General features: G+C 37.7%; 4 protein-coding genes across 12 annotated transcripts; 3 read left to right on the top strand and 1 right to left on the bottom strand.

The window, feature by feature from the left end:
- The first annotated feature begins 1,532 nt into the window (after nt 1–1,532).
- Nucleotides 1,533–3,272, top strand: LOC111482957 (protein DETOXIFICATION 49-like). The gene has a single exon (XM_023129005.1). It carries the CDS (start codon nt 1,630–1,632, stop codon nt 3,238–3,240), a length of 1,611 nt encoding a protein of 536 aa, XP_022984773.1. The 5' UTR covers nt 1,533–1,629; the 3' UTR covers nt 3,241–3,272.
- Nucleotides 3,273–8,132: 4,860 nt separating this feature from the next.
- On the bottom strand, nt 8,133–9,590 carry LOC111482871 (BAG family molecular chaperone regulator 1-like). The gene is made up of 4 exons (XM_023128883.1): nt 9,359–9,590; nt 9,004–9,260; nt 8,789–8,935; nt 8,133–8,709 (listed from the first exon to the last, which is right to left on the bottom strand). The coding sequence occupies exons 1-4, from the start codon at nt 9,588–9,590 to the stop codon at nt 8,410–8,412; spliced, it is 936 nt and encodes a 311-aa protein (XP_022984651.1). The 3' UTR covers nt 8,133–8,409.
- A 2,238-nt stretch (nt 9,591–11,828) lies between these two features.
- LOC111482868 (dihydrodipicolinate reductase-like protein CRR1, chloroplastic) lies at nt 11,829–14,211 on the top strand. 2 transcript variants are annotated; one of them, XM_023128881.1, is made up of 10 exons: nt 11,831–12,066; nt 12,143–12,265; nt 12,368–12,442; nt 12,529–12,594; nt 12,801–12,896; nt 12,990–13,106; nt 13,183–13,275; nt 13,469–13,570; nt 13,632–13,718; nt 13,803–14,211. In XM_023128881.1, the coding sequence occupies exons 1-10, from the start codon at nt 11,941–11,943 to the stop codon at nt 13,833–13,835; spliced, it is 918 nt and encodes a 305-aa protein (XP_022984649.1). In that variant the 5' UTR covers nt 11,831–11,940; the 3' UTR covers nt 13,836–14,211. The 2 variants fall into 2 exon arrangements, with proteins under 2 accessions (XP_022984648.1, XP_022984649.1); XM_023128880.1 differs by having other exon boundaries at nt 11,829–12,066; nt 13,632–14,211.
- A 1,108-nt stretch (nt 14,212–15,319) lies between these two features.
- LOC111482863 (probable transcriptional regulator SLK2) lies at nt 15,320–23,256 on the top strand. 8 transcript variants are annotated; one of them, XM_023128874.1, is made up of 11 exons: nt 15,320–15,428; nt 16,416–16,907; nt 16,998–17,374; nt 17,530–17,661; nt 18,032–18,080; nt 18,747–18,961; nt 19,040–19,108; nt 19,746–19,846; nt 20,331–20,424; nt 20,522–20,591; nt 22,130–23,256. In XM_023128874.1, exons 1-11 carry the CDS (start codon nt 15,374–15,376, stop codon nt 23,026–23,028), a joined length of 2,553 nt encoding a protein of 850 aa, XP_022984642.1. In that variant the 5' UTR covers nt 15,320–15,373; the 3' UTR covers nt 23,029–23,256. The 8 variants fall into 8 exon arrangements, with proteins under 8 accessions (XP_022984642.1, XP_022984635.1, XP_022984638.1 ...); XM_023128872.1 differs by lacking the exon at nt 15,320–15,428 and adding exons at nt 15,435–15,533; nt 16,121–16,218 and having other exon boundaries at nt 16,416–17,374; XM_023128871.1 differs by lacking the exon at nt 15,320–15,428 and adding exons at nt 15,435–15,533; nt 16,121–16,218 and having other exon boundaries at nt 16,398–17,374.
- Nucleotides 23,257–23,387: the final 131 nt, after the last annotated feature.

Here is a 23,387-nt window from a genome sequence, read left to right as displayed (position 1 = left end):
ATCAATGTCATACGTAACATGCTAAAACAAACAATATTTACTACGATCCTCATCGTAGATATTTTTTTTCCCAACCCAATGAACACTCCTACGTGCACGGAAAGTCATGGGCCACAATGTTTGGTAATTACTTGTTTGGTTTTTTTTTTTTTTTTTGGTTCAAAAAACACTTGGACTTTGTTGTGCATAGACTCATAAAAGAGGGGATTTTTCCATTGCCCATTTACGTTCACCCAGCACGCCCAATATAGGATCCACTGAAAGGGCACCAAAATGGATATATATTTAAATGGGGTAGCTATAAAACACAAGTACAGAGCAGAAAGTTGGTTCATTTGAGTTGCTTGTACCAGCTTGTTAAAGAGGATAGTCCTGTACAAAATGGTCAAAATGGGAACGTAATTCATCATTTGATGTGAAAGAAACAGTCGAAGAAAGCACTATATGAATGCAATGTTTAAGCAATAAGGAGTAGTGATATTCGTTGATGTATGATTAATTAGACTTTTGTTCTCTACACGTTTTTTATGACCAAACCCCACTGTGTTTTTGTCTCTGTCTTTGTTTCAAAGTGGGAGCTAATTGAACACCATCAAACAAGCGTCACTTCATTAGACCTTCCTCTTATGTATGCTCTCTTTTTGACCCCGCGCCTCCACTCCACTTCCCATTCCTTGTGTTCACTCTTTACGACCAAATCTTGGACTTCAAACCCACAAAGCTTCTTCAACTACTTTGACCTCTTCTTCCCCCATTTGTTAACCCTTTAATACCCATATCGAAAGCCTTTCCCTTTCTTCTTCTACTCAAATAATTGGACCCTCCGTCGTCACTACTGGCATAAGCACAAAAAGGGCAATGTAAGGTTAGGTTTTGAGGCTTTTGTGCGAGGAGGAGGAAGAAGAAGAATACAAAACTTGACACCTTGAATATGTTAACTGCCAAAAACTGTGATTGAATATTTGGAGGACACATTTGGCATATGCTAGGCGACGAGGCTCCTAAGAGGTTAGCGGACAGAGAACAGGCGTTTGAACTGATCCATAAGACAAACAAGTATTATAGTTGAACACAAGAAGCGTACGAAACCCAGCTGTGGAAGATGACAAGCTTTCAGGGTTTGGACTCTGCTGTCTTATCATATAAACTCGTAAATTACAAGATGGAGATAGTATACAACAGTAGGTGAATCCAAAGACGCACATAGCCCACATGGGCCCTTTCTGGGCTTTGAATCCCCTGCCCTGCCCTGCCCTGCCTCTGTTCATCCAATTTCAGTCCAAACACATCGATTTGGCAGTCCTTAAATATCAATTCTTAAAGACCCATGGTTTAGGGATTTGTTAAAGAAGTACCAAAAGAGTCTTTAAAGTAGAAGGATTAAAGATTAAGTTGCCATTTAACTAAAATCCTAGAAAAGCTCACAAGAACTTTTTATTTTATTGAACAACGTGTGCGGGAGAGAGAGAGAGAGTTTGCGCGTTGGCTCGTATTGGGAAGCTATAAAAAGGGAGTGATGTCTACTCATCTTCTCTGTCTCTCCTTCTCTATTTCTCTCTCTTTCTATCAACTCTTACCTCCTTTGTCTGTGTATCTAACACGATTGTTTGCGAGGGCACAGAGGAAATTATGGGTGGTGTAACCAAATTATGCAACTCTGAAGTTGCTTACCTTGACTCAATTAATGACGACCTTGAGAAGCCTAGCAATAGCAATAGCAATAGCAATAGCAATAGCATGCATCATCTCACAAACCCACTGATCCCTCAACAAAACAGACACAAACCAACTAACAATACCAATACCAATACCAATACCAATACCCATTTCTCCTTAGCCATTAAAGAGGCCTTTTCCATTTTCCAAATTGCCTTCCCCATGGTCCTCACCAGCCTCCTCCTCTACTCCCGCTCCCTCATCTCCATGCTCTTCCTAGGCCGTCTCGGGGAGCTCCCCCTCGCTGGCGGTTCCCTCGCCATCGGCTTCGCCAACATCACAGGCTACTCCATTCTCTCTGGCCTCGCCTTGGGTATGGAGCCCATCTGCGGCCAAGCCTTCGGTGCCAAAAGGTTCAACCTTCTCGGCCTCGCCTTGCAGAGGACCATCCTTCTCCTCACCTTTGCTTCAATCCCCATTTCACTTCTTTGGTTCAACGTCAAGAACATCCTTCTCCTTTGCAAACAGGACGCCTCCATTGCCTCCCAAGCCCAATTGTTCCTTCTCTACTCTGTTCCTGACCTTTTCGCCCAGTCCCTCATCCACCCTCTTCGAATTTACCTCCGAACTCAATCCATAACGCTCCCCCTCACTTTCTGCGCCACCTTTTCTATCCTTCTCCACATACCCATCAATTACTTCCTCGTTTCCTATCTCAATTTGGGTATTAGAGGAGTTGCTATAGCAGGGGTTTGGACCAATTTCAACCTCGTCGCTTCTTTGATCCTTTACATACTAATTTTCAACGTCCACAAGGAAACATGGGGAGGCTTCTCTCTCGAATGCTTCAAAGAATGGGGAAACCTTCTCAATTTGGCAATCCCAAGCTGCGTCTCGGTCTGCCTCGAGTGGTGGTGGTACGAAATCATGATCCTCATCTGTGGCCTATTGCTAAACCCCAAAGCCACCGTGGCTTCCATGGGCATTTTGATTCAAACCACAGCATTGATTTACATATTCCCTTCGTCGCTGAGCTTCAGCGTGTCCACCAGGGTGGGGAACGAGTTGGGGGCAGAGCAGCCAAAGAAGGCGAAATTAGCAGCCATTGTGGGGCTGTCTTGCAGCTTCGTACTGGGGATTATGGCTCTGTTTTTCGCAGTGTCCATAAGAAAAATATGGGCGAGTATGTTCACAGAGGATAAAGAAATCATAGCATTGACGTCCATGGTGCTGCCCATAATAGGTCTCTGCGAGCTCGGGAACTGCCCACAGACGACGGGGTGCGGCGTTTTGAGAGGGACGGCGAGGCCCAAAATAGGAGCGAATATAAATTTAGGGTGTTTTTATTTGGTGGGGATGCCGGTAGCGGTAGGGCTAGCATTTTACGGTGGGTTTGATTTCAGGGGGCTATGGCTGGGGCTGCTGGCGGCGCAGGGGTGCTGTGCGGCGGTGATGCTGGTGGTTTTGGGATTTACAGATTGGGAGTTTGAGGCAATTAGAGCTAGGAAGCTAACCGGTGGTGGTGGCGATGAAGTGGTGGAAGCTGAGTCAGTTGAACCTAAAAACAAGCAAGATTGGTGCTAATATCACAGATTATCGAAATTAAATTTGTGACATAGACGATGAAGCTGACGACAAAATCTAATTATCTGTTGTATTTATTTTTCCTTTTTTTATAATTAAAAAGAAATATTAATTTTTTAGTTAAAACTAAATCGCATACTATACCATGAACCACATACCATACCATGCATGCCTGATTCTATAAGATATAATATCCATATCATATCAAATAAATATATATAGCTACCATGCATGCGACACAATGTTTTTCGAAGTTTTAGATTAAATAATAAGTAAATTTAATAAATCCAGACCTAGGTAATTTTGATCCTATCATTTTGTTTGAACATATGTATATGTGTGTAATGTTTGACCAATTTTGTTTAGTTTTTGTCCTCATGTTTGTCTCCAAACATGCAAGTTTCTTGTTCTAAGCCGCCTTTAGGCAGCCGGCAGGTACTATAATAAGTCCATTTATTTATTCGAATGAATATAAACTTTAGGTTAATTTTGATTATATTAATTATTCAATTCAAATAAGAATTTACTTAATTTGGGGAACAAATGCAAATGCAAATGCATATATGCCAAGTTTTAATCCCAAAAGGTTAATTTAATTAGTGCAACTTAGCATATTATATCAACTTCTGCTATAAGCTTCCAATTTAGTCAACCCATCTACATCTTTCATGAGTCTTCCTTGTTCCTATGATTAAATAACACATTTAATCATATTTTTAGGATTTAGATTCCTTTTTAAATTTATAATTATTTCTTTTTTCAATTATGGAGTATATTCACGCAGCAATATATACAGTAGTTTAGAAGGTGGTAGTAATTTTTTTACGATGATTTTGACATTTAAAGGAGAAAAGAAATAGAATCATCACGAACAAGTTCTCTATTGTCTTAAAGAAACATTCTTTTCCTCTTCCTCATTGTTGAAAAGGATAGAAATTTAAAGTGGAAAAACATTGAACATTACGGAATTATAAGTAATTCTAAGTTGACTTAAGTCACATCAATATCACTTCATCGAATCTTAAATTCTTTTAAATAAAATAAACGAATATGAAATGTTTTTAAAAAAGAAAAAAAAAAAAAAACATGAGGTGACACTAAACACATTCAAGGGCTCACATTTAAGCTCTACAATATTCGTTTCTCCCTCTTTGATTCCAATGGCTTGAGAATGGGAAAATAAATATTAGTCGAATTTTAGTAAATACTATTTTCGGGGGATGGCAAACAATAATTGATTCTTAATTTGATTCTAAAAGAAATTGATTGTTTAATTAATTTATTACTTTATAAAGGAAGTTAAAAGTAAGTGTTACATTTATGCATAATTAATTAAGTAATATAAAGCTAGTGGGATTCCATCCATTGAAGCTTATCTTTAAGCTTCATTTTTTTAAATTACTTCTTCTCTGTATATAAAGTGGGCAAAGAGATAGCGTGGGGGCGTTGGGCGCCACGAAAAGTAAAATTAAGATTACATGCATGCAGAATTGGCCGTCACCTTTTGATCCTCATATGGCCACCCTACCCTTTATGCTTGCATTATTCTTGTTGCCCGAGCGAGATACTATTACTTATGTTTCTAAAATTTGAATAGACGGTGGACTATGTGTGACAAATTGTTATATGGATATGATGCTTTACCTGTAAACGCTTCTCCAACTCTCTCAACAATTATTTGTATAGATAATGTTTGCCCGACTAAAACAAAAGACTTGCTTTATTTATTTATTTTATTTCCTAAATATAAATATTTTATAGGCATAAATAAAAATGGATATTTATTTATGTGAGGGTAATAGAAAAATAATTGTATAGTTGGAGTAAAAGAAACTAAAATAAGTAGAAGCCAGTTGGTGCACGGTAGGGGTTGGACGTCAGCAAGTGAGATCCACGCGTGTAAGATGACGTGTGGGGTTTATAGAGGTGGATAGGAAGGGTTAGATCTTTCCAAAGTAAAGGAAATGCATAACAACTATAATCATCCACTCGCCCACTTTCACGTGTAGAATGTTCGAATATCACGCGCCGAACTTGTTGATTACGACGCGCAGCGGCTGGCAAAAGTTACGGCAAGATCGCGGGATGGCCCCTCCCCCTTCAAAAAAAAAATATATAATAATAATAATAAACTTTATTTTTTATTTATTTAAATTCCAACTTTCCTTTTTCTGAATTCAAACTCATCCCTATTTTAATAATCTTAATTTTAAAAAGTATTTATTTTTATTGTCAACTTGCCTAAATAAAATTTGTGTTAATTTAATCGTAATCGTAATCGTAATGATCTGTATATGAATATGTAAGCTATAGACTAACATATAATATTAAGGTATAGTTTCTTATTTCTTCTCTTAAAATGTTCCATTTTTTTAATGTTACTTTAATTTAATTTAATTTTTTCTATTAATAAAAATCCTCCTCCCATGTACTCTTATCTACGTATAACTACCTTAAATAATTCAATAGAATTACGATATTATTATTTTTAGTTTAAATAATTATTTCTTTGTCTTAAAAAAAAAACTATGTGTAATTATTTTAATAAAAATACCTATTTATAAGAATAAGATACCCATCTTTGTCACTGTGACAGGGGAATTTAGTTAATGCCCTATGAAGAATAATTAAAAAAAATGATATACCTAATTAGTTAGGCCTATATCAAATATAAAGATCCAGTTCCATATATAAACTAAACTTTAACTTTATAAACTTTTTATATTTCGGCTTGTTATTTGATGGAATCTTGTAATAGGCGAGCTCACTGTTAGCCGTTATTGTCAATTTTGGGATGTTACGTATTGTTGTTAGAATTAGAATTTTCCACACACTTATAAAAAAAATGTTTTATTCTTCTGTTCAACCGAGGTAGAATCCATTCATATTTGATATTCAAAGGAAGAAGATGGGTGTAGATGAAGTTTCAAACGTTGTTGTTTATAGTTTTATCTTGAATGTTGGAAGATGACAACATATGGATGAACAAAAACAGGTTGTTTATGTATTTTTATAGACGAAACAAACACGGGAAGAAAATGAGATTGTAATAGGGAGACAAAAGGGGGTTTTCTTAAGGCTAAAGATAAAGCCATGAACACGAAGAACACTAATTTAATAGCATTATCTTTGGAGTCATAATAAATCAATATTATCTCCTTCCATATTTTATGAAATTGTTTTGATCTGAGATGCATCATATATATGTGTAAGGAAGCATTGGATTGGAGATTTGCCATCATTATCCACACCACCTTACCCAAAGACTACTGGTTTTGTCTCTAAAATTCAAAGCTTCAGATAAAGTTGTCTCTTTTAAACCAAATTCTATTTTGTTGCGTTTCTCAGACAAACTTGAGCACCCATTGCCTAATAATTTGCTTCTCAATTCCCTGTGTCTTATATGAAAAGGGCATACCATCCTTTTTACTTACGGAGATCCCATTTTGATTAAGGAAGAGAACAAAACATTCTTTATAAGAGGTGACCCTAACAGATGTATTTTAAAAACTTGAGGGGAAGCGTGAAAGAGAAAGCTAAAAAAAGACAATATTTACTAGCGGTGGGCTTGAGCTATTACAAATGGTATCAGAGTCAGATATCGAATAACATGTCAGCGAGAAGGCTGAGCCCCGAAGGAGGTGGACATGAGGCGGTGTGTCAGTAAAGACGCTGGGTCCCAAAGGAGAGTAGATTGGGGGTCCCACATCGATTTTGAAGGAAACGAGTACTAGTGAATACTAGAAGGGGGGTGGATTGTGAGATCTCACATCAGTTGAGAAGGAGAACAAAACACTTTTTTTTTGTAAGGGTGCGGAGACCACTCTCTGGCATATGCATTTTAAGAACTTCGAGGAAAAGTCCGAAAAAGGAAAGTCTAAAAAAGAAGACTATATGCGACAGGGTAGCGATGGACTTGAGCGGATTTGATTCCCCTTTTATAAAAAAGAAATTCCTTCTTTTGTCTGAAACTTCAAAATCAAACCTCAAGTGGGAGTTCCAAATGGGCCAATTTGATTTGTTGTGGGCAATGTGTATAGTAGCCTTTTAAGTGTTGTGCTCACCCATCACTTCTCCACTTTATTTGACTTTCTAGGCAACATCTTCAAAAAGGGAAACAACTTGCCCAATTCCTTTTTGGTTGCCTTTTTCTTCCCCTTTTCAATTCAAACTCATACCCAACTGTGCAAGTTTAAGTTTGGGCTTAGCAATGTTATTCAAATCCAAGTATTGGCCCATTCCCTTCGATGATAGATTAGGGTGAGCCTTCACTCTAGCCCAACCCATAGTTGACCTTCCATCATCTCCCTTTTAATTCCTTTCATCACAAGCCATGCCCTCCCTCTACTTCAAAAAGTTGGATTAAATTAACATATAGTTTGCACATGAACAGTGTGATTAACACATTAAAATACGAAGCATTCCTGAGATTTGGACACATATAAAGTAAACATTCTACTTTTGTTACAAGATATACAAAACACCCAGATGGGATTTTGTAATCATGATCTTTAGTTAAAGGGTAGAGAAGAAAAGTGAGTATTATGAACTGATAAACCATTTTTCATTCTTTAAAGCCATTGATTGATTGATTGATTGATTGATTGATATATTACCTCTTTGTGGTTCTTTGCTTCATAGAAAGGCAATGGAATAGTCTGCACTCTAAAAACGCCTTACCATCATTGCTTCAGAGCTGAATAAACAAAAAAGCTTAAGACTTCTGAATTTGGAAAGGCTTCAAAGGGACGAAATTTCCTATTCCAAAGTAGTAATCATAGATTTGGTGGTGTACTTAGATCACACTTGGCTTTCTATCCTTGGCTGGGTTAGCTGTGTTGATTGATTATCAAAATCATCTTCATCAACTACTACTTTTAGAGACAGAAAGATATCAACTTTGTTCTTCAGCATCTGGTTGGATTAAGAGAAAGACAAAGCAGAGCTTTATTGTAATGCCACAACAGAAAATTGATGATCGCTACTGTAGTAATAACCCCATTTATTTCCTGAGAAGGGGGAGGTGGGTGTCTCTCTAAATTTTCATCTAAATACAGTAAAGAATGGAGGGCTCACACTGATATGATAAGGGGCCAAACCAAACCAAACCAAACCAGCTAAATCTGAATTCAAATCCACAAATCCTCACAAAATGTATGCCTATGGCTCTCACTCGAAGAATTCCCAGTTGAACCTTGGCGGGATGGCATGCTCGGTGGGCGCGATCGACGGGGAAGCATCAAATATCTCCCATTTTGTTGTGACCACAGTGCTGGATGGTGTCGTTGGCTTCGTGGAATGCTGCTCCTCTTGAATTGTTGATAGTTTGGTGTTTGCAAAGGAAGGCCTACTTGTTTGTCTTTGATGATTGGAATTGTTGGTGTTGTGAGTTTGTGTTTGAATTGTAGCCATGGAGTTCTTAATCTTCAACAAATCAAGAGTTTCAACATATTTTTGCACTCTTTTCACCTACAAATGATTCAAAAAACTGGTTCAAAACTATGAAGTCTTTTTAATGGAAGAACAGATATGAAGAACATAACAGAACCTGCATTTTCCTCTGCAACTTGACATCTCCATCTCCCATAATAGCATCCAATTTAAGCAATTCATTCATCAACAAATCAGTCAAATTCAGCACATCATTCTCAGCAACCTTCCCACCTTTACAGACCACAGATTCCAAAGCAGAAACCTATGTGCGTTGCCATTCCATTATATCATCATTCCCCAAACAAAAGAAAAGAGAAAGAAGTTAATTACCTGTCCTGCAAGTTTATCAACTTCCAAGCTAATTTCTGATATGGATTTGGAAGCTTTCTCCATTTTGGCATTCTTCCTCATCTCAACGTACCTTCTTTCTTGGCTAATTGGGTCTTCCATTAGAACAATCTTGGATTTGTTTCTTACCCCACAACTGTCCAGAAAGGCCTTTGAATCTCTCTCCTTCTTTTTGAACAACAGCTTCTGATCTTGATGGTGCAATCCTGTAGGTCCTACCAACATCTTCTTCAGTTCCCCTGCAACCCAAACCAACAAACAGTCAGTCTTCAATTACACGTTGAATCAACTTCATTTGGGATTCTCAGAAATTTTGATACAGAAAAAGGGTATTTACCAAATGTGCCTTGAGAACTGATTCTAAGTTCGTGGTAAGTAGAACCGTATTTGACTTTAACTCTGATCGTCGCCGTCGGAGTCGGAGTCGATTCCCCGTCGGAATCAGGGGTTCTCTTCTGAACAAGCATTCCTCCTGGCCGTAATTCCCAATCCATCGGCCGGTCGTCACCGACGGCGGAACTACCCTTCATCTGTGATAGGCCTGTCGTTTTAGTCTTCAATTTCATCATCTTTGACAGAAGGACCAATTAGAAAGCGGCAGATCTCGGCGGCGTAGAAAATATTCCCGGCGATCTGTGAAGGAAAATGAAAGAGACCCAATAGAAGTTAAGAGGGTATTGTAGAAGAAACGACGAACGGCAGCATTATAGAGTATTATCGAAGCAATTGCAGAAGCCACGCGATGAAAACAGCGATTGAGGAACAAAATCGGGAGTCCCCAGTGAAGAAAATTTCATCGCGTTTCTAATCTGAGGCCACTTCGAGATAAAGGTTTCTCCTTTGAGTGAAATCTGAGAAACCCAGAATCTGTCAGACCAGAGGGAATCAGGGTGAAGCCAAATTAGGCTTGAACTTGGTTGGGTGGGTAAAAGTTTTGCCTCCTCTCTCGCCAAAGTCAAGAAAATGAAAGGAACAAAAAAAAGGGTTCAAACCCAGAAGTACTCCATCTCCCTCCCTCTGTATTTTCCGTGTGAGAAACAGAGAGAAGGGAAAAAATAAAAGGCAGTGGGCAGCTAAGTTGGGTGTTGGTTTCGTCTGATATATGAAAGGGAAAAGGGGGGAAAAGTGGGGAAAAGCCGCCAAAGCTTGCGTTGGAAGTGGGTTCATAAAGGAAAATAGGGGAAATGAAAGAGAAGGTTGAGAGGGCAGGGAGGGGTGGCCTTCTGACTTACGTATGTATGGAGGAATTTAGTGTCTGTCTGTCTGTCTGAAAACTACGTTATACTAAATACTCTGTTTTTTGTCTTTGTTTTTGCTTTTGTGTTCATGTTGTGTGTTCTGTGCGTGTCTTGAAAGCAAAGGAAACCCCCCTTCTTCTTCTTCTCCTTCTTCTTCTTCTTCTTCTTCCTTCAACACTACACGTGTGCTTCCCTTTCCATCTCCTTATTACCTATTCCCTTGTCAGTTTCCCATCTTAATCCCTTTCCCATCTTCCCCTTTTCAATCACAAAACTGGTGCTTTGTCCAACGCTTTCTAATGAAGTCACCGTGTCAAACTAAACACGGTTGGATTGGATTGTGTACCTTATTTGGAGAGTAGACTTTCGTACTTGTACTAATATAAGACACCGTACATGGACTAAATGCGTCACAGGTGGTGGTCTCTAGCTTGTCGTTCCAATCAAAGGGCTTGCTTAGGATATCTTTTCCCGTTTGAGTAATCAACTCTTACCTTAGCTCGCGACCCGACTCTCAAGACAGTTTTTTTTTTTCCTTTGAGAGATAAATAAGCCTATAACACTACCTATTTAGTATTAATTTTGGTGGGGCTAATGGTTAGGTTTTTATACTTTCTTTTTACTTATCTAACAAGTTTTTGTATAAATTATTTCTGCCTATAAATTAATTGTGATTTGAAATATATATTTATTTGAATGTCATTATTCTTTTAATTTTGAAGTGATGTTCTATTTAAAAATTTAAAAAATTAAAAAAAAAAAACTTTAAAAACCCATGTGTTTGATCCATTTAGTGCACAAAATTAGAAGGTAAACATATGATTTATTGATTTAAATAAGGTAGTAACCTTAAAATTTAAGGGTATTTAAGCATATTTTTAATGAAATATTATAATTATCAAATAGTTTTATAGATAAAATAGGATATTTACCGGTCTCTCTTTTTGTCTTCAAGTTAGGGGCAACTTAGTAATTTCTCAAACTTCCATAAATTTATTTTTCCTTCGTGAAATTTTACTAAATTTAAACTAAACCTATATTCATTCGATTGGAGAAAATCTCACGTTTTAAAATGTATGGATTTAAATATAAAGTATTTATAAGATTTTTTTTCTATTGAATAAGATATCAATTTTTTTTTGTAAAAAAGATCAATGAGTGGGGCCCAATGGACACGAGGACGCCACATCTACGCCTCACGTTCTGACCAATTGGCAACCACCACCGACACTGCACGTGTGCATACCACGCGTCGCATTTCGATTGGGCAAAAGTCAATCGTGGCAGGTCAATCAAAGGTCGGATCCCATGCGGACGCCGTTCCTATGGGGACGTTGCAACTTACTGTATTCGTTGACTTTTTTCTTTTATTTTTTTAATAATTCCGCCAATTACAGCGTTTTACTTGTTTTATTACGATGACTTGACCTGGTCATTAAAGTAAATACTTTGGATCTTCTTTTTATTTTCTAATAATTTTTTCTACAATATTTTAATTTGGGTAAGTAAATTCTTACACCCAATTAATTAGAATAAAATTGTAATCCTGTCGCTGTCGCTGTCGCTGTCGACACAAAAACCTTATCAAACAAGAACACAAGGGTAAGGTGAAAATGGGCTTATCCTCTCTGTTGCAGAATTAGACCCATTTCAGCTCCGAAAGAGAGGAAGAAACAGAGCTATGAAACCAACAACAATGGCGGCTCTGGGTTCACAATTCCCCTTCACAATGTATAAGACCTCTGAGAAAAAGAGACCCAGATCTTCAATTCTCTGCTCTGTACAACCATCTCAGAGCAATATCAAGGTCGCCCATCACCCACCAGCCATGGCTCTCATTTATTTTTTTCAACAGTAGAGATTCATTACTTCTGTTTAAACAGGTCATTATAAATGGAGCAGCAAAGGAAATTGGAAGAGCTGCAGTTATTGCAGTGACAAAGGCAAGAGGTATGGAGGTTGCTGGTGCTGTTGATTCACATTCTGTCGGAGAGGACATTGGAACGGTCTCTCTCTCACTCTCTCTCTCTCTCTCTCTCTCCCTCTCTCCCTCCTCCATCTCTCTCTCTCTCCCCTGTGGTTTTGCTGATCTGTACAGATAAAATTAGGTGTGCGACATGGAAGAACCTCTAGAAATACCCATATTAAATGATCTCACCATGGTTTTAGGTTCAATATCTCAGGTACTTATACTCTATCACAGCAACTTCATCCCTCACTTTGTCTGGTTTAAGTCTCAAAAGATCACTATTTTATTGCTAATTTGCAGCTAAAGGAAACCGGAGTTGTTGTTGATTTCACCGAACCTTCTAAAGTATATGAGAATGTGAAGCAGGTAGAATCTTAGTCTTTTTCCCTTGGGTATGTTAAGAAGAATTGTACCATATTGTAGCTCTCTCTCTCGTAGCTTTACTTTTAGCGTCTCCAAGAGAGGCCTCATTACTAATGTGATGCATTTCTTACCTATAAAATCCAAAATTAGCTAAACATCAACTCAGCTTCATTTCTTCCTTGTTCTTCCTTGTTTTGTTTTGAAATTAGGCAACTGCATTTGGCATGAGAAGTGTGGTTTATGTTCCCAGATTAAAAGTAGACACAGTGGCTGCATTATCCAACTTCTGTGAGAAAGCTAGCATGGTGAGCACAGGGTGAGATTTTAATGCAACCCTCTCCTCTTTCCTCCTTCCTCTTTCCTTCTCAGTATGAATGCTTTAATGGGTTCTGTCACAGGGCTGTCTTGTCGCCCCAACTCTGTCCATTGGCTCTATCCTTCTCCAACAAGCTGCAATTTCAGCTTCCTTCCATTACAGCAATGTAGAGATTGTGGAGTCCAGAGAGAATCCACAGGTTATAATCAAATTATATCAACAACTAATTCCAACAGGCCCTCAACTAAATTAAATACTCACCCTTTTGGTGACAGGATCTCCCATCTTCAGATGCAGCCCAAATAGCCAAGAACCTCTCAAATTTGGGCCAAATCTACAACAGAGAAGATATTTCAACAGAAGTGCCGGTAAACTGAATCCTTCTCAGTAGTCTCTGCCTCATTTAATGTTATGTATGAGTATTCAATATGAGAATAGATATCTATGGTTTAATCTCAAAGAAAGATTATGAAACCTCACCATATTGATGACTAAGACATCAAACTCAGAAGCCCATTTCAAAAAAGACTAGCTTGCTTATTGTGCCCTTTTGCATGCTAGGCAAGGGGACAAGTGATAGGAGAAGATGGAGTTCGAGTGCATAGCCTAGTCCTTCCGGGGCTTCCTTCCAGCACCAATGTTTACTTCTCACGCCCGGGAGAGGTGAGTTCTAGGTTGTGTTTCTGTTGTCCTTCTCCGACACTTACCATGGCTTGCATCACAGGTTTACACTCTCAAACATGATATCATAAATGTGCAAAGCCTCATGCCAGGCTTGTTATTGGCAATTAGAAAGGTGGTGCGCCTTAAGGTACCTCTCCAATTTTCTTCAATCATCTTCTTCATCCTGTATTGCCAAATGTTAAGCTGTTGCCTTTCTGTGCTACTCTGCCAGAATCTGGTGTATGGCTTGGAGAAATTTCTATAAAGCTTCGAAGGCTCTCCCCTGGCAGCTCTATCTGAAACTTCATCTCCACTTTTCATTGGACAGAGTGGCCATCTCGACCTGATAACAAAAACTATGGAGAACTTAAAATTTTTTGGTTCTTAAAGAAGGGTTCCAGTCCCATTCTTTGTATTATACCTGCAAAAACAGGTACCAGTTCCATGCCCACATTTTGAGAGTACTAGCAATATAGTTAAAATCTTAGCTTAACTGTCATGTTATAGGGCCTACCTTGACTAACTACTCCTGGCTTAATCTTCTCTCGTACAACCCACAATTGTATGATATTGTCCACTTTTAAACATAAACTCTCATAACTTTACACGTACCAATGGAACATGTTTTAGTATTCTCACAACCCAAAATGGAACATGTTTTAATTTATTTTATTTCCGATTATATTACAAACAATATATATTTGTACATTTGAATAAATAATAGTCTTAAAATATACAACGAGATCAACAACAATATAGTCTATATAGTCTATGATTGCTATATTGATAGAATAAGCAATAAAGATAATGAATTTCATACAATTATTGTTGAATTTATTATATTTACCAAACTCACAAATAATAATACATAGATTAAGATATTGTACTATTTTTGTAATTTGCGTTCATAAAGGTTGTTAAGAGCATCCTATTCCTGGCCCTTCTTTCAAAATATTTATTTTATTCTTCAAAACCTTAAAAAAGACAAATTGTTGTTTTTGCTTTCTAAACATCAATCAGAAAATTGCACAAACCACCCTAAATTTTAGGGATATTGCATATTATCTATCCAAAATTAATCAATAATTTAGAAAGGAAAGAAGTTTATTAATTTCTTTATCTTACTTAAAAATATGAAATTATAAATTTTATTACGTTTTTTTTTTCTTAAGAAAGATTATTTAATTGGAGTGAAAATTATATCTATTTAAATATATATTTTTTCTATAGAAGAAAAAAAAATATTCTTAAAAAAAATGTTTTTGTTAGTATAAGAAATAAATACCAATTAATTTTTTTTAAAAAAAAACTGAACCAATTTTAGGTTACCTTTTTTTTTAAAAAAAATACATTAAATTACACGTGGTATTTGACACTTCGAGTCCACATCGATTGGTAATATCCAGAAGCCTCGAAAATCTACGCTCACCTGGCGATAGAATAATATTGAAGCCCAATAAATGAGAGCCACGTAACATAATGTAATACAAAAGTACAATATGGCCCCTATATTTTATGAAAATTACAAAATGTCCTCACATCAATGCGGTGGCAAACGGGGGATGTTTTATATCGTTAGGCTTTAATGCGCCTGATTATTTCCCTTCAAAAGAATAACGGTGACTAAGGCTGTCCAAAGCCCATCAATAGCGACCCATAACAGACCAATGAGAGCTCGCCACGAAGTAACCGACCTCATTTCGTCACCGTGAGATCGGGCATCGTCTACGTTTCTTGATCATCACGACGACACGTATTTCGAGACTGACCGGGAGTAGCCGGTGACAGGTGACTGGTTCGTCAATGCAGCCGGTCACTCCCTCGCTGCAGTTCCCGCTACCTACGCTGCGTAACACAAGTATTCTCCGATTCTCTATTTCCCTATTTTGTTAGAAATTTCAGGTTTCCAAATTAAGCAAGAAGAAAAGGGACTCTCTTTGACCAAGTTCTTGAAGGTTTCGAGGTTTCGTTTAATTGCTTTCTCTTCATTGTGATACTTTTGTACATGTTTTCTTGTTTAGTTTCTCCATTCATTTCATTGGATACCATGATTTGATCTCTGTCACACTGTTAAAGCTCACTGCTTTTGGTTTTGTTTTTAAATTTAAGCCCTCCATGTCCATGTTTGGCTTGTGTTTAGGTGGGGAATTTGATGCGTAACTGATTAATTTACTGAGTTTGGTTCGTTCCACCACTTTAAACTCTGGGTAGGGGAGGGAGGACGTGTTTTCATGTTCGATTTGAGTTGCTTTCCGTTGAATCACTGTTTTTAATTCTCAAACGATGAGAAATTGAATGAATTTGCTTTGGGTAATTCTTGAGAATGATGTTAACCATATTGCGCTGAGTTTAATTTCAATCTTGGGTCTTCTACCGGGGTTATTTCTCCTGGAGCTAATTTAGGGTTTTATCAGTCGGAAGGGAAATTAGTCTTTGTTGGTTTCGAGTAAGTTGTCAGGCTTCTATTACAAATTGCTTTAAATCTCGTTAAAATTGGATTTTGCTTCCCTCATTTGCCCATTCATCTGCTAACTTCTTTTTCCCTCTTAGATCCTCGCGTCTTACGGTTGGAACTCCAATAACACTGCGCCTCAAGTGGTCTTACTAGAGCTTGAATTTTTTGTTCTTATTTCACCCCCGACTTCAAGGTTAAAAAGGCTCAGATACTTTCTACCTAATCCTTCTTTCAAGTGGAGTCTTGATATTCTCCACATTTTCTTCTTTAAAATTTGACATGTGTAATTTGTGAGCGGTTTTCTGGATTTCCTTCTCATGGGTATAGCTTTTCTATCTTATTGAGTGTGTCGAGAATATTTATTTTGGTAAGGTCTGTCTGGCTACCTAGACTCTAGCCACCAAGGGGTGGTGGCTTCGATGGCATCTTCTCGTCTGGCTGGAGGATTAGTTCAGTCTCCATCAAGTTCAGGGATTTTCTACCAAGGGGAAGGGCAGTCCCCAGCTATTGTTAATTCTCACTTGGGCCAATCATTTGCAAATTCATCAAATTCAATCCCAGGAACTGGATGTTCTGATTTTGGTCCAGTTTCCGGAGACATGAACAATGCAGTTTTAAATAGTGTGGCAAATTCAGGACCCAGTGTGGGTGCAAGTTCATTAGTTACAGATGCAAACTCTGCCCTTTCAGGGGGGCCACATTTGCAAAGGAGTGCAAGCATCAATACAGAGTCATACATGCGTTTGCCTGCATCGCCCATGTCATTCAATTCAAATAACATTAGTGTGTCAGGCTCCTCAGTTATTGATGGATCCTGCGTAGTGCAGCAAAATTCTCACCAGGACCAGAATATCCAACACGTGCAGCAACATACACATCAAGGTGCTTCACATGCCACATCTTTACCAACATCACAAATAGGCCAAGTATCATTTCCGATGGGTGCTAAACGTCAGGGATCTTTCATTCCAGATCCAAATAACTATTCTCAGGTGCAGAAGAAACCACGACTAGATATAAAGCAGGAAGATATACTGCAACAGCAAGTTTTGCAGCAGCTATTTCAGAGACAGGATTCCATGCTGTCACAAAACCGTAACTCACAATTACAAGCTTTATTTCAACAGCAAAGAATGCGGCAACAGCATCAAATTTTGCATTCTCTACCTCAGTACAGGGCTCAGTTTCAGCAGCAGCAGCAGCAGCAGATACAGTTGAGGCAGCAATTGCAACAACAACAGCAAGCAATGCTGCCAGTATCACCCATGAATCGGCCTTCATATGATACTGGTGGTGTTTGTGCCCGTCGGCTGATGCAATATCTGTATCATCAGCGACAAAGACCTCCTGTGAGTTATCGTCTCTAATTCTATTTATTATATCATTAGAAAAAGAAAATTATGCATCTATATCATCTACTTCTTTCTGGCTCTCTTCCTACATTTTGAGGCTTCATCTTTTTTTATTTTTTGCCTCCTTTTTTCTAATAATGGCATTTTTATAGGAGAATAGTATAGCCTACTGGAGAAAGTTTGTAACAGAGTATTACTCTCCTCGTGCGAAGAAAAGATGGTGCTTGTCATTGTATGAGAATGTTGGCCACCACGCTCTTGGTGTGTTTCCCCAGGCAGCTATGGTCAGTTCACACGCTTGTGATACTTGTGCTCTTAATTTATACGATACATTTGTAATTGCCAAATGTTAGGAAAAGATAGGATCGTCCAATCTTTTGTAACATGGTTTATTACCTTTTCTACATTCAACATTTAAAGAGTAAATAATTCTTTGATAAATGATGTACATTTAAGTCTTGAACATCACTCATTCTACATTCTAAATGTTTTGGTATTGCTGTCAGATTTATTAGTTTAGGTTGTTGTCTATATTGCAGTAATGCAATTAGGCTCATTACTATTCACTTTAGTGCATTGCAACTCCCTTTTCTGTGTTATTGTTAACTCGTGCTCAAATTTACGTCTGTATTGCTTTCCATTTATTGATTTCAGGATGCATGGCAGTGCGACATCTGTGGTTCCAAATCAGGAAGGGGCTTTGGTAAGAGTTAGAAAAGCTATATTTTATTTTGATTTTCAAATGGTGGATGTTGGAGACCTTGATCGTGATTGAAATTAAAACAATAAATAAAGTCTTCAAAGAAATTATCAATCAAGTGCTATTTATGACAACCCCATGCTCCACTTTAACTTTGCAAATGTTGACTTCCATAGCTCTGACTTCCATATCTCCAAATGGTTTTTCATCACTCGTGTCAGCTTGTAACACATGAAATGGAGGTTGAACCAAGCCTATCCAATTTTGTAGACGAAGAATAAATGCTTGTTGAATCTTCCGAATAACTTTCCATACTAGTTCAAATCATTTGGGTCTGTGTATCTTCCAAAAAGAAAATACTTCATTGCTTCTCAAGTAGAAGACTATTTCTTATATATTCCCCAGTTCCTGATTCTTCTACGCCCGTATGTTTCTTTTTTTATTTTCTTTTGGTTAATTCCTTTTTCCTCTTGTATAGACTCCTTGACGATTAAAATGTTTCATAAATCCCAAATGTTGGGTATTTATGTACCATAATGCTTTACTTTTATGATCACAGGAAATATAATTTTTTCTTTATTAATTTTAACTTCTTGGATGCTGGTTTTAGCACTATGGTCTCTTGCCTGATCTAAATTTTTGCTCTCATGCTAATGAGTTGAATTGAAGAGGCTACATTTGAAGTGCTCCCGAGACTCAGTGAGATCAAATTTGGAAGTGGAGTTATTGATGAGTTTTTAATTCTGGACCGTCCTCAAGAAAGGAGATTATCTTCCGGAATTATGCTTTTAGAATATGCAAAAGCATTTCAAGAGAGTGTATATGAGCAACTTCGTGTTGTTCGTGAGGGTCAGCTTCGTATAATATTCTCACAAGACTTGAAGGTTTATATATTGCTAATCCAAATGAACATTTTCAGCCATTTTATTTGTTACTAAGCCTAATGTAAATGTAATCTTCAGATTTTGTCTTGGGAATTTTGTGCACGGCGTCATGAAGAACTTCTTCCACGTAGGTTGGTTGCATCTCAGGTATTGTTTTTGAACTTTATCACACTTCTACTTGAGTAAAAGTAACATGGAGGGGACTGATCGTCCTTTTCCGGTTATTTTTTCTGATAGGCATCAGCAATCTATTTCATTAAACCTTTTATCACACATGTAGTATGTTTAGTTTTTCGTGCACGAAAGGGAGCTGGAGTATTATGAAAACTGAGGAACATATTTTTAGTGCACTGCAAACCAATAAAACCTTTCTAAAGTTAGTCATAGCATGACACTGGTTGGTTCAAAAAATTTCAGACTGCCTATAAATTATTTTGAACCATATAATGTCTGCATATGCATTTTTCTGTAACTAAAACACATGGAAACATCGTTGAGAAACTCCCTCAGCTCCTTATTTTCAGCTGTGTTATTCTATCCTTCGAAAGTCCACTTTGAACTCGAGTTTTTTCAGCTTTAGAGTATTGGAACTGAATCAAAAGTTTTGCTAGTCGTGTTGTCTTGTAAGTTGTAACTTATCCTTCCTTTTTTTTACTTGACCTTTTTTATTAGCTTATTATTCTTAAAGAACTTGTCCAAAAAAGTTAAGAGTTCAGTTTCATTTTTGGAAGTCTTTCAGATAGGAAAGATACTTGTAATTCAATGAGGTATCTTTATTTTGCAGGTGAATCAGCTGGTACAGGTTGCCCAGAAATGCCAAAGCACAATAGCGGAAAGTGGGCCTGATGGTGTTTCTCAGAAAGATTTGCAGACGAATAGCAATATGTGAGTTTTGAACAGTAATACTTGTGACAGTAATATTTATGACAGTGGTTGACTGCCGCTTAGTTTGAAGCCTTTTTTCCATGGGCTCAAAATTATGACCTAAGAAAGATCTGATGGGAAAATATAAAATGGCTCTGATATTTTGAGATGGATTCATGAATGACATAGGAGCAAAAACTTCTTGAATGCATCAATTTCTGGTCAAGCTGCTTCTGCTGTACTCTGTGAGGAGTGAACTGGGTTTATTGGCCCATGTGGTTTTAGGTGCACAGGGTTTTGATTGCCCCTTGCAACATTGAATTCTGTGTAGTTAGTATATCTAAAACTTCGGGGATAATAGTACAATCTTTTGCTGATGTCCGTCTAGAAGCTAGATTGCCGTTATTAGGAATAATTTTTTAACATTTATCAATTCATAGAGTTGCCAGGTTGGTGACCAACTCATTGTGCAGTTGGATGTGTTTTAACATGGTTGATTTCTTAGGGTGCTGGCAGCTGGTCGTCAGCTTGCAAAGAGTCTGGAGTTGCAGTTGCTGAATGACTTGGGTTTCCCTAAAAGATACGTGAGGTGTTTGCAGGTAACTTCATGCATTTCTTGAAATGTATTACTAGAGAAAAAATTTCTTATGTCACTCCTATAATGTTGATTGTGTTAAAATCTCTAAATATTATCAGATATCGGAGGTTGTCAACAGTATGAAAGATCTTATTGGTTTCTGCCGGGATCAAAAAGTTGGGCCTATTGGTAATGCATCTACATCCTCATCTTCTACTACTCAGTGATGATCTATTGTGATTCTCAATAGAAATTTGTATTGATTTCCTTAATATATTTTTTCATAATTTTTAATATGAATTACTGTTTTAGGTTTTTAAAATATCATTTTCTGAGGTGTGGTTTGTTTGTAGATGAATCGTTGTTAGGTTTGGCTTCTAAGAGACTGAACTGTTACCATGCTGAAAATGACAACTTGAGTGCCAACTATTTTCTTTCAAAATATTGACTCATCATTCTCCTATCTCTCTCCTCTCTGGATAAGACCCCTTCAGAAAGTAAGGCAGTCCAATTAGATTTCGTCAGAGAGTACACTCCAAGTAGAATAGACTAACCAAATAAGGTCACAACAATCACCCTATATTTATTTCAGAAACATTCCCCATGCCTTTCTATCCATAAAGACTCATTCCTCTCTTTTGTTCTTTTCTAGTGATTTTGTGCTTTCACTCACCTTAATGACTGCTAGTTTTCTTTTGAAAGAAACAGTAACAATAGTCTCCACCTTCACATTATCAAGGGCCAAATGCGTAATTTCATCTTTTTTGGAATTTGGATCCCCAAATAGAACTAATACTAGGTTCCTTCTACATGACAACACGCATTGAGGATGGATGATAACATTCCTGAGGATTCTGTTGCATAGCATCCTGATTTGAATGGGCTTTATACCAAAGATAAAAAGTTCGAAGAGCTATCTGTTCTTGAATCCCCCCACCTGTTGTATTGTTGGGGAAAGGGATAGTGAAAGAGATAAGAATAGATCAAAGCTACAGTGCTTTATTATTGTTTTCTGACTCAATTGCTTAAGGAGTTACATAATTCCAATATTTATAGGCTTATACACTGGATCAGAAATAGTAAATTATAGAAATCTAGATAAATTCAAATCTACTGACCATCTTCGAAAATCTTGGTAGTTTGAATACTTTGTATTTCAACTACTTTAAATCATATCTAATACTTCAAATCATATCTCAACTATCACGTTTGAGATTTAGTCTCCTAAAACCATGCTCTGCTCAGACCAATAATCAGCGATGAATACAATCTTGGGACTAATTGCAAATAAAGCGTCAGGAGCTGCTGTCCGGCTAGAGGGTAATTGAGTAATTAATGTCTTTGCAATATCTACTTGATATCCCAATCCAAATTGATTGAAAAAACCAGTTTTCTCCATGTATCTTTTCTCTCAGTTTCTCTTTTTTCTGCACCTACGGTTTGGTTGTATATGATCTCACCTTTTGATTTTCCACCTTATACAAATGTGTTCAGGGATTTCAACTTCAATTTTGTGTAGCCCTGGAAACTAATACAGAACGAAAGAACATTTCTACCATTACATATTTCAAGATTTTGAGCTTTAAAACCCTTGAGTATAGTCTATTTGTTTGTGATGTTTTTCTTTTCTAGTGGGCAATAATTTTCCCTTCTGAATTGATTACTCATTTTCTTTAGTGTTCTGTGATTTTTCTTTTATTATATGTTGGAACTTCTTGTTTTTACAGAGGGCTTGAAAAATTATCCTAGACATGCCACTGCAGCCAAGCTCAAGATGCAAAAGATGCAGGAGATGGAACAGTTAGCAAGTATTCAAGGTCTTCCCACAACAGTAAATAAGCTGATGGCAATGCATCCTGAACATGATAACCATGGGATTAATAACCATCAGATGATTGGTCGAGGAGGTTTGAGTGGTTCGGCACAAGCTGCTTTGGCAATGACTACGTACCAGAATATCCTCATGAGACAAAGCTCTATGAACTCCAATCCCAGCCCACATCAACAGGAGGCCTTGTCTTCTTTCAATAATTCCAACTATAATCCATCCCCTACACTCCAGGGGAATGCATTCTTGATGCCTGGATCCATACAGAACTCTGTTGGTAGCTTTTCAAGCGCCCAGCAAACCTTGCAAAAGCAATCGCAGCAGCTGCAACAGCATCCACCAAATGCTGGCTCCTTGGTCCAACAAAATTATCCTCAGACGATTCTAGGTAGCCAGGCCCTACAGCAACAGATGATCCAGGAGCTACTGCAGATGTCTAGTAACAGTATGAGTGGCGGTTTGCAACACCCACCCCTTACCGGACCAAATGCAAATAGAAGTTTGACAAGAAGGGGTACGGGTTTTGTGGGAAACACCTCAGTTGCAGCTGGGGCATCTGGAAATCTGTCTGGGAGCAATGTCCCTTGCCCTGGTCCGAGTAGAAGCAATAGCTTCAAAGCTGCTTCAAATAGCGAGTCCTCCGCTGGTAATAGTGGGTTCAATCAAAAGGCTTCTGATTTTCCGGAAGATCTTCATCTGCCAGAAAGTTTGGTTGAAGATATAGGCCAAGATTTCCCTGAAAACGGGTTCCTTAACAATGACCTTGACGATGATTTGGGTTATGTCTGGAAGGCTTGACTAACATAATTTAGCCACCTTGTCGGCTCCCTTGCCCGAATTGTGGTGGAGAAATGTGTACAGGATGATAAATCTGTTGTAGTTGGATCCTTTTTGCCCCTTCCTTTCCCTCCCTCGTAATCTGGCTTTGTTGCGAATCATACGATTGAACCTTTGATTTTAATGTCTTGAGGAATGCTCCCCGCCTTCGGCACTACTGGTTGTGGAGATGCTCTCTTTCTACTCTCACATTAAGTTTGTTTAGTATTGGTGCGTTGATGTTAAGAAATGTATTGTTGTTCGAAACTTAAAAAAAATTAAATTGCCCCAAAAAATACCCTTGAAGAGATTTTCTTTAAAATAAAGGATACTTCCTAAAG

Source organism: Cucurbita maxima, unplaced genomic scaffold (genome assembly GCF_002738345.1).
Source record: "Cucurbita maxima cultivar Rimu unplaced genomic scaffold, Cmax_1.0 Cma_Scf00008, whole genome shotgun sequence".
NCBI lineage: Eukaryota > Viridiplantae > Streptophyta > Magnoliopsida > Cucurbitales > Cucurbitaceae > Cucurbita > Cucurbita maxima.
This window is presented reverse-complemented; position numbering and strand designations above follow the sequence as displayed.

What these genes read in the sequence shown, in the direction of transcription:
- LOC111482863 (XM_023128867.1), top strand. Translation starts at nt 15,374, where the DNA reads ATGCAGCCGGTCACTCCCTCGCTGCAGTTCCCGCTACCTACGCTGCGT. An exon ending in TGTTTCCCCAGGCAGCTATG is followed by an intron (nt 17,662 to 18,031) that starts GTCAGTTCACAC and finishes TATTGATTTCAG; the next exon opens with GATGCATGGCAGTGCGACAT. An exon ending in GTAGGTTGGTTGCATCTCAG is followed by an intron (nt 19,109 to 19,745) that starts GTATTGTTTTTG and finishes TTTATTTTGCAG; the next exon opens with GTGAATCAGCTGGTACAGGT.
- LOC111482957 (XM_023129005.1), top strand. Translation starts at nt 1,630, where the DNA reads ATGGGTGGTGTAACCAAATTATGCAACTCTGAAGTTGCTTACCTTGAC.
- LOC111482871 (XM_023128883.1), bottom strand. Translation starts at nt 9,590, where the DNA reads ATGATGAAATTGAAGACTAAAACGACAGGCCTATCACAGATGAAGGGT. An exon ending in CAGTTCTCAAGGCACATTTG is followed by an intron (nt 9,261 to 9,358) that starts GTAAATACCCTT and finishes TTTGGGTTGCAG; the next exon opens with GGGAACTGAAGAAGATGTTG. An exon ending in TTGATAAACTTGCAGGACAG is followed by an intron (nt 8,936 to 9,003) that starts GTAATTAACTTC and finishes CAACGCACATAG; the next exon opens with GTTTCTGCTTTGGAATCTGT.
- LOC111482868 (XM_023128880.1), top strand. Translation starts at nt 11,941, where the DNA reads ATGAAACCAACAACAATGGCGGCTCTGGGTTCACAATTCCCCTTCACA. An exon ending in TTTTAGGTTCAATATCTCAG is followed by an intron (nt 12,443 to 12,528) that starts GTACTTATACTC and finishes GCTAATTTGCAG; the next exon opens with CTAAAGGAAACCGGAGTTGT. An exon ending in TCTGTGAGAAAGCTAGCATG is followed by an intron (nt 12,897 to 12,989) that starts GTGAGCACAGGG and finishes GTTCTGTCACAG; the next exon opens with GGCTGTCTTGTCGCCCCAAC.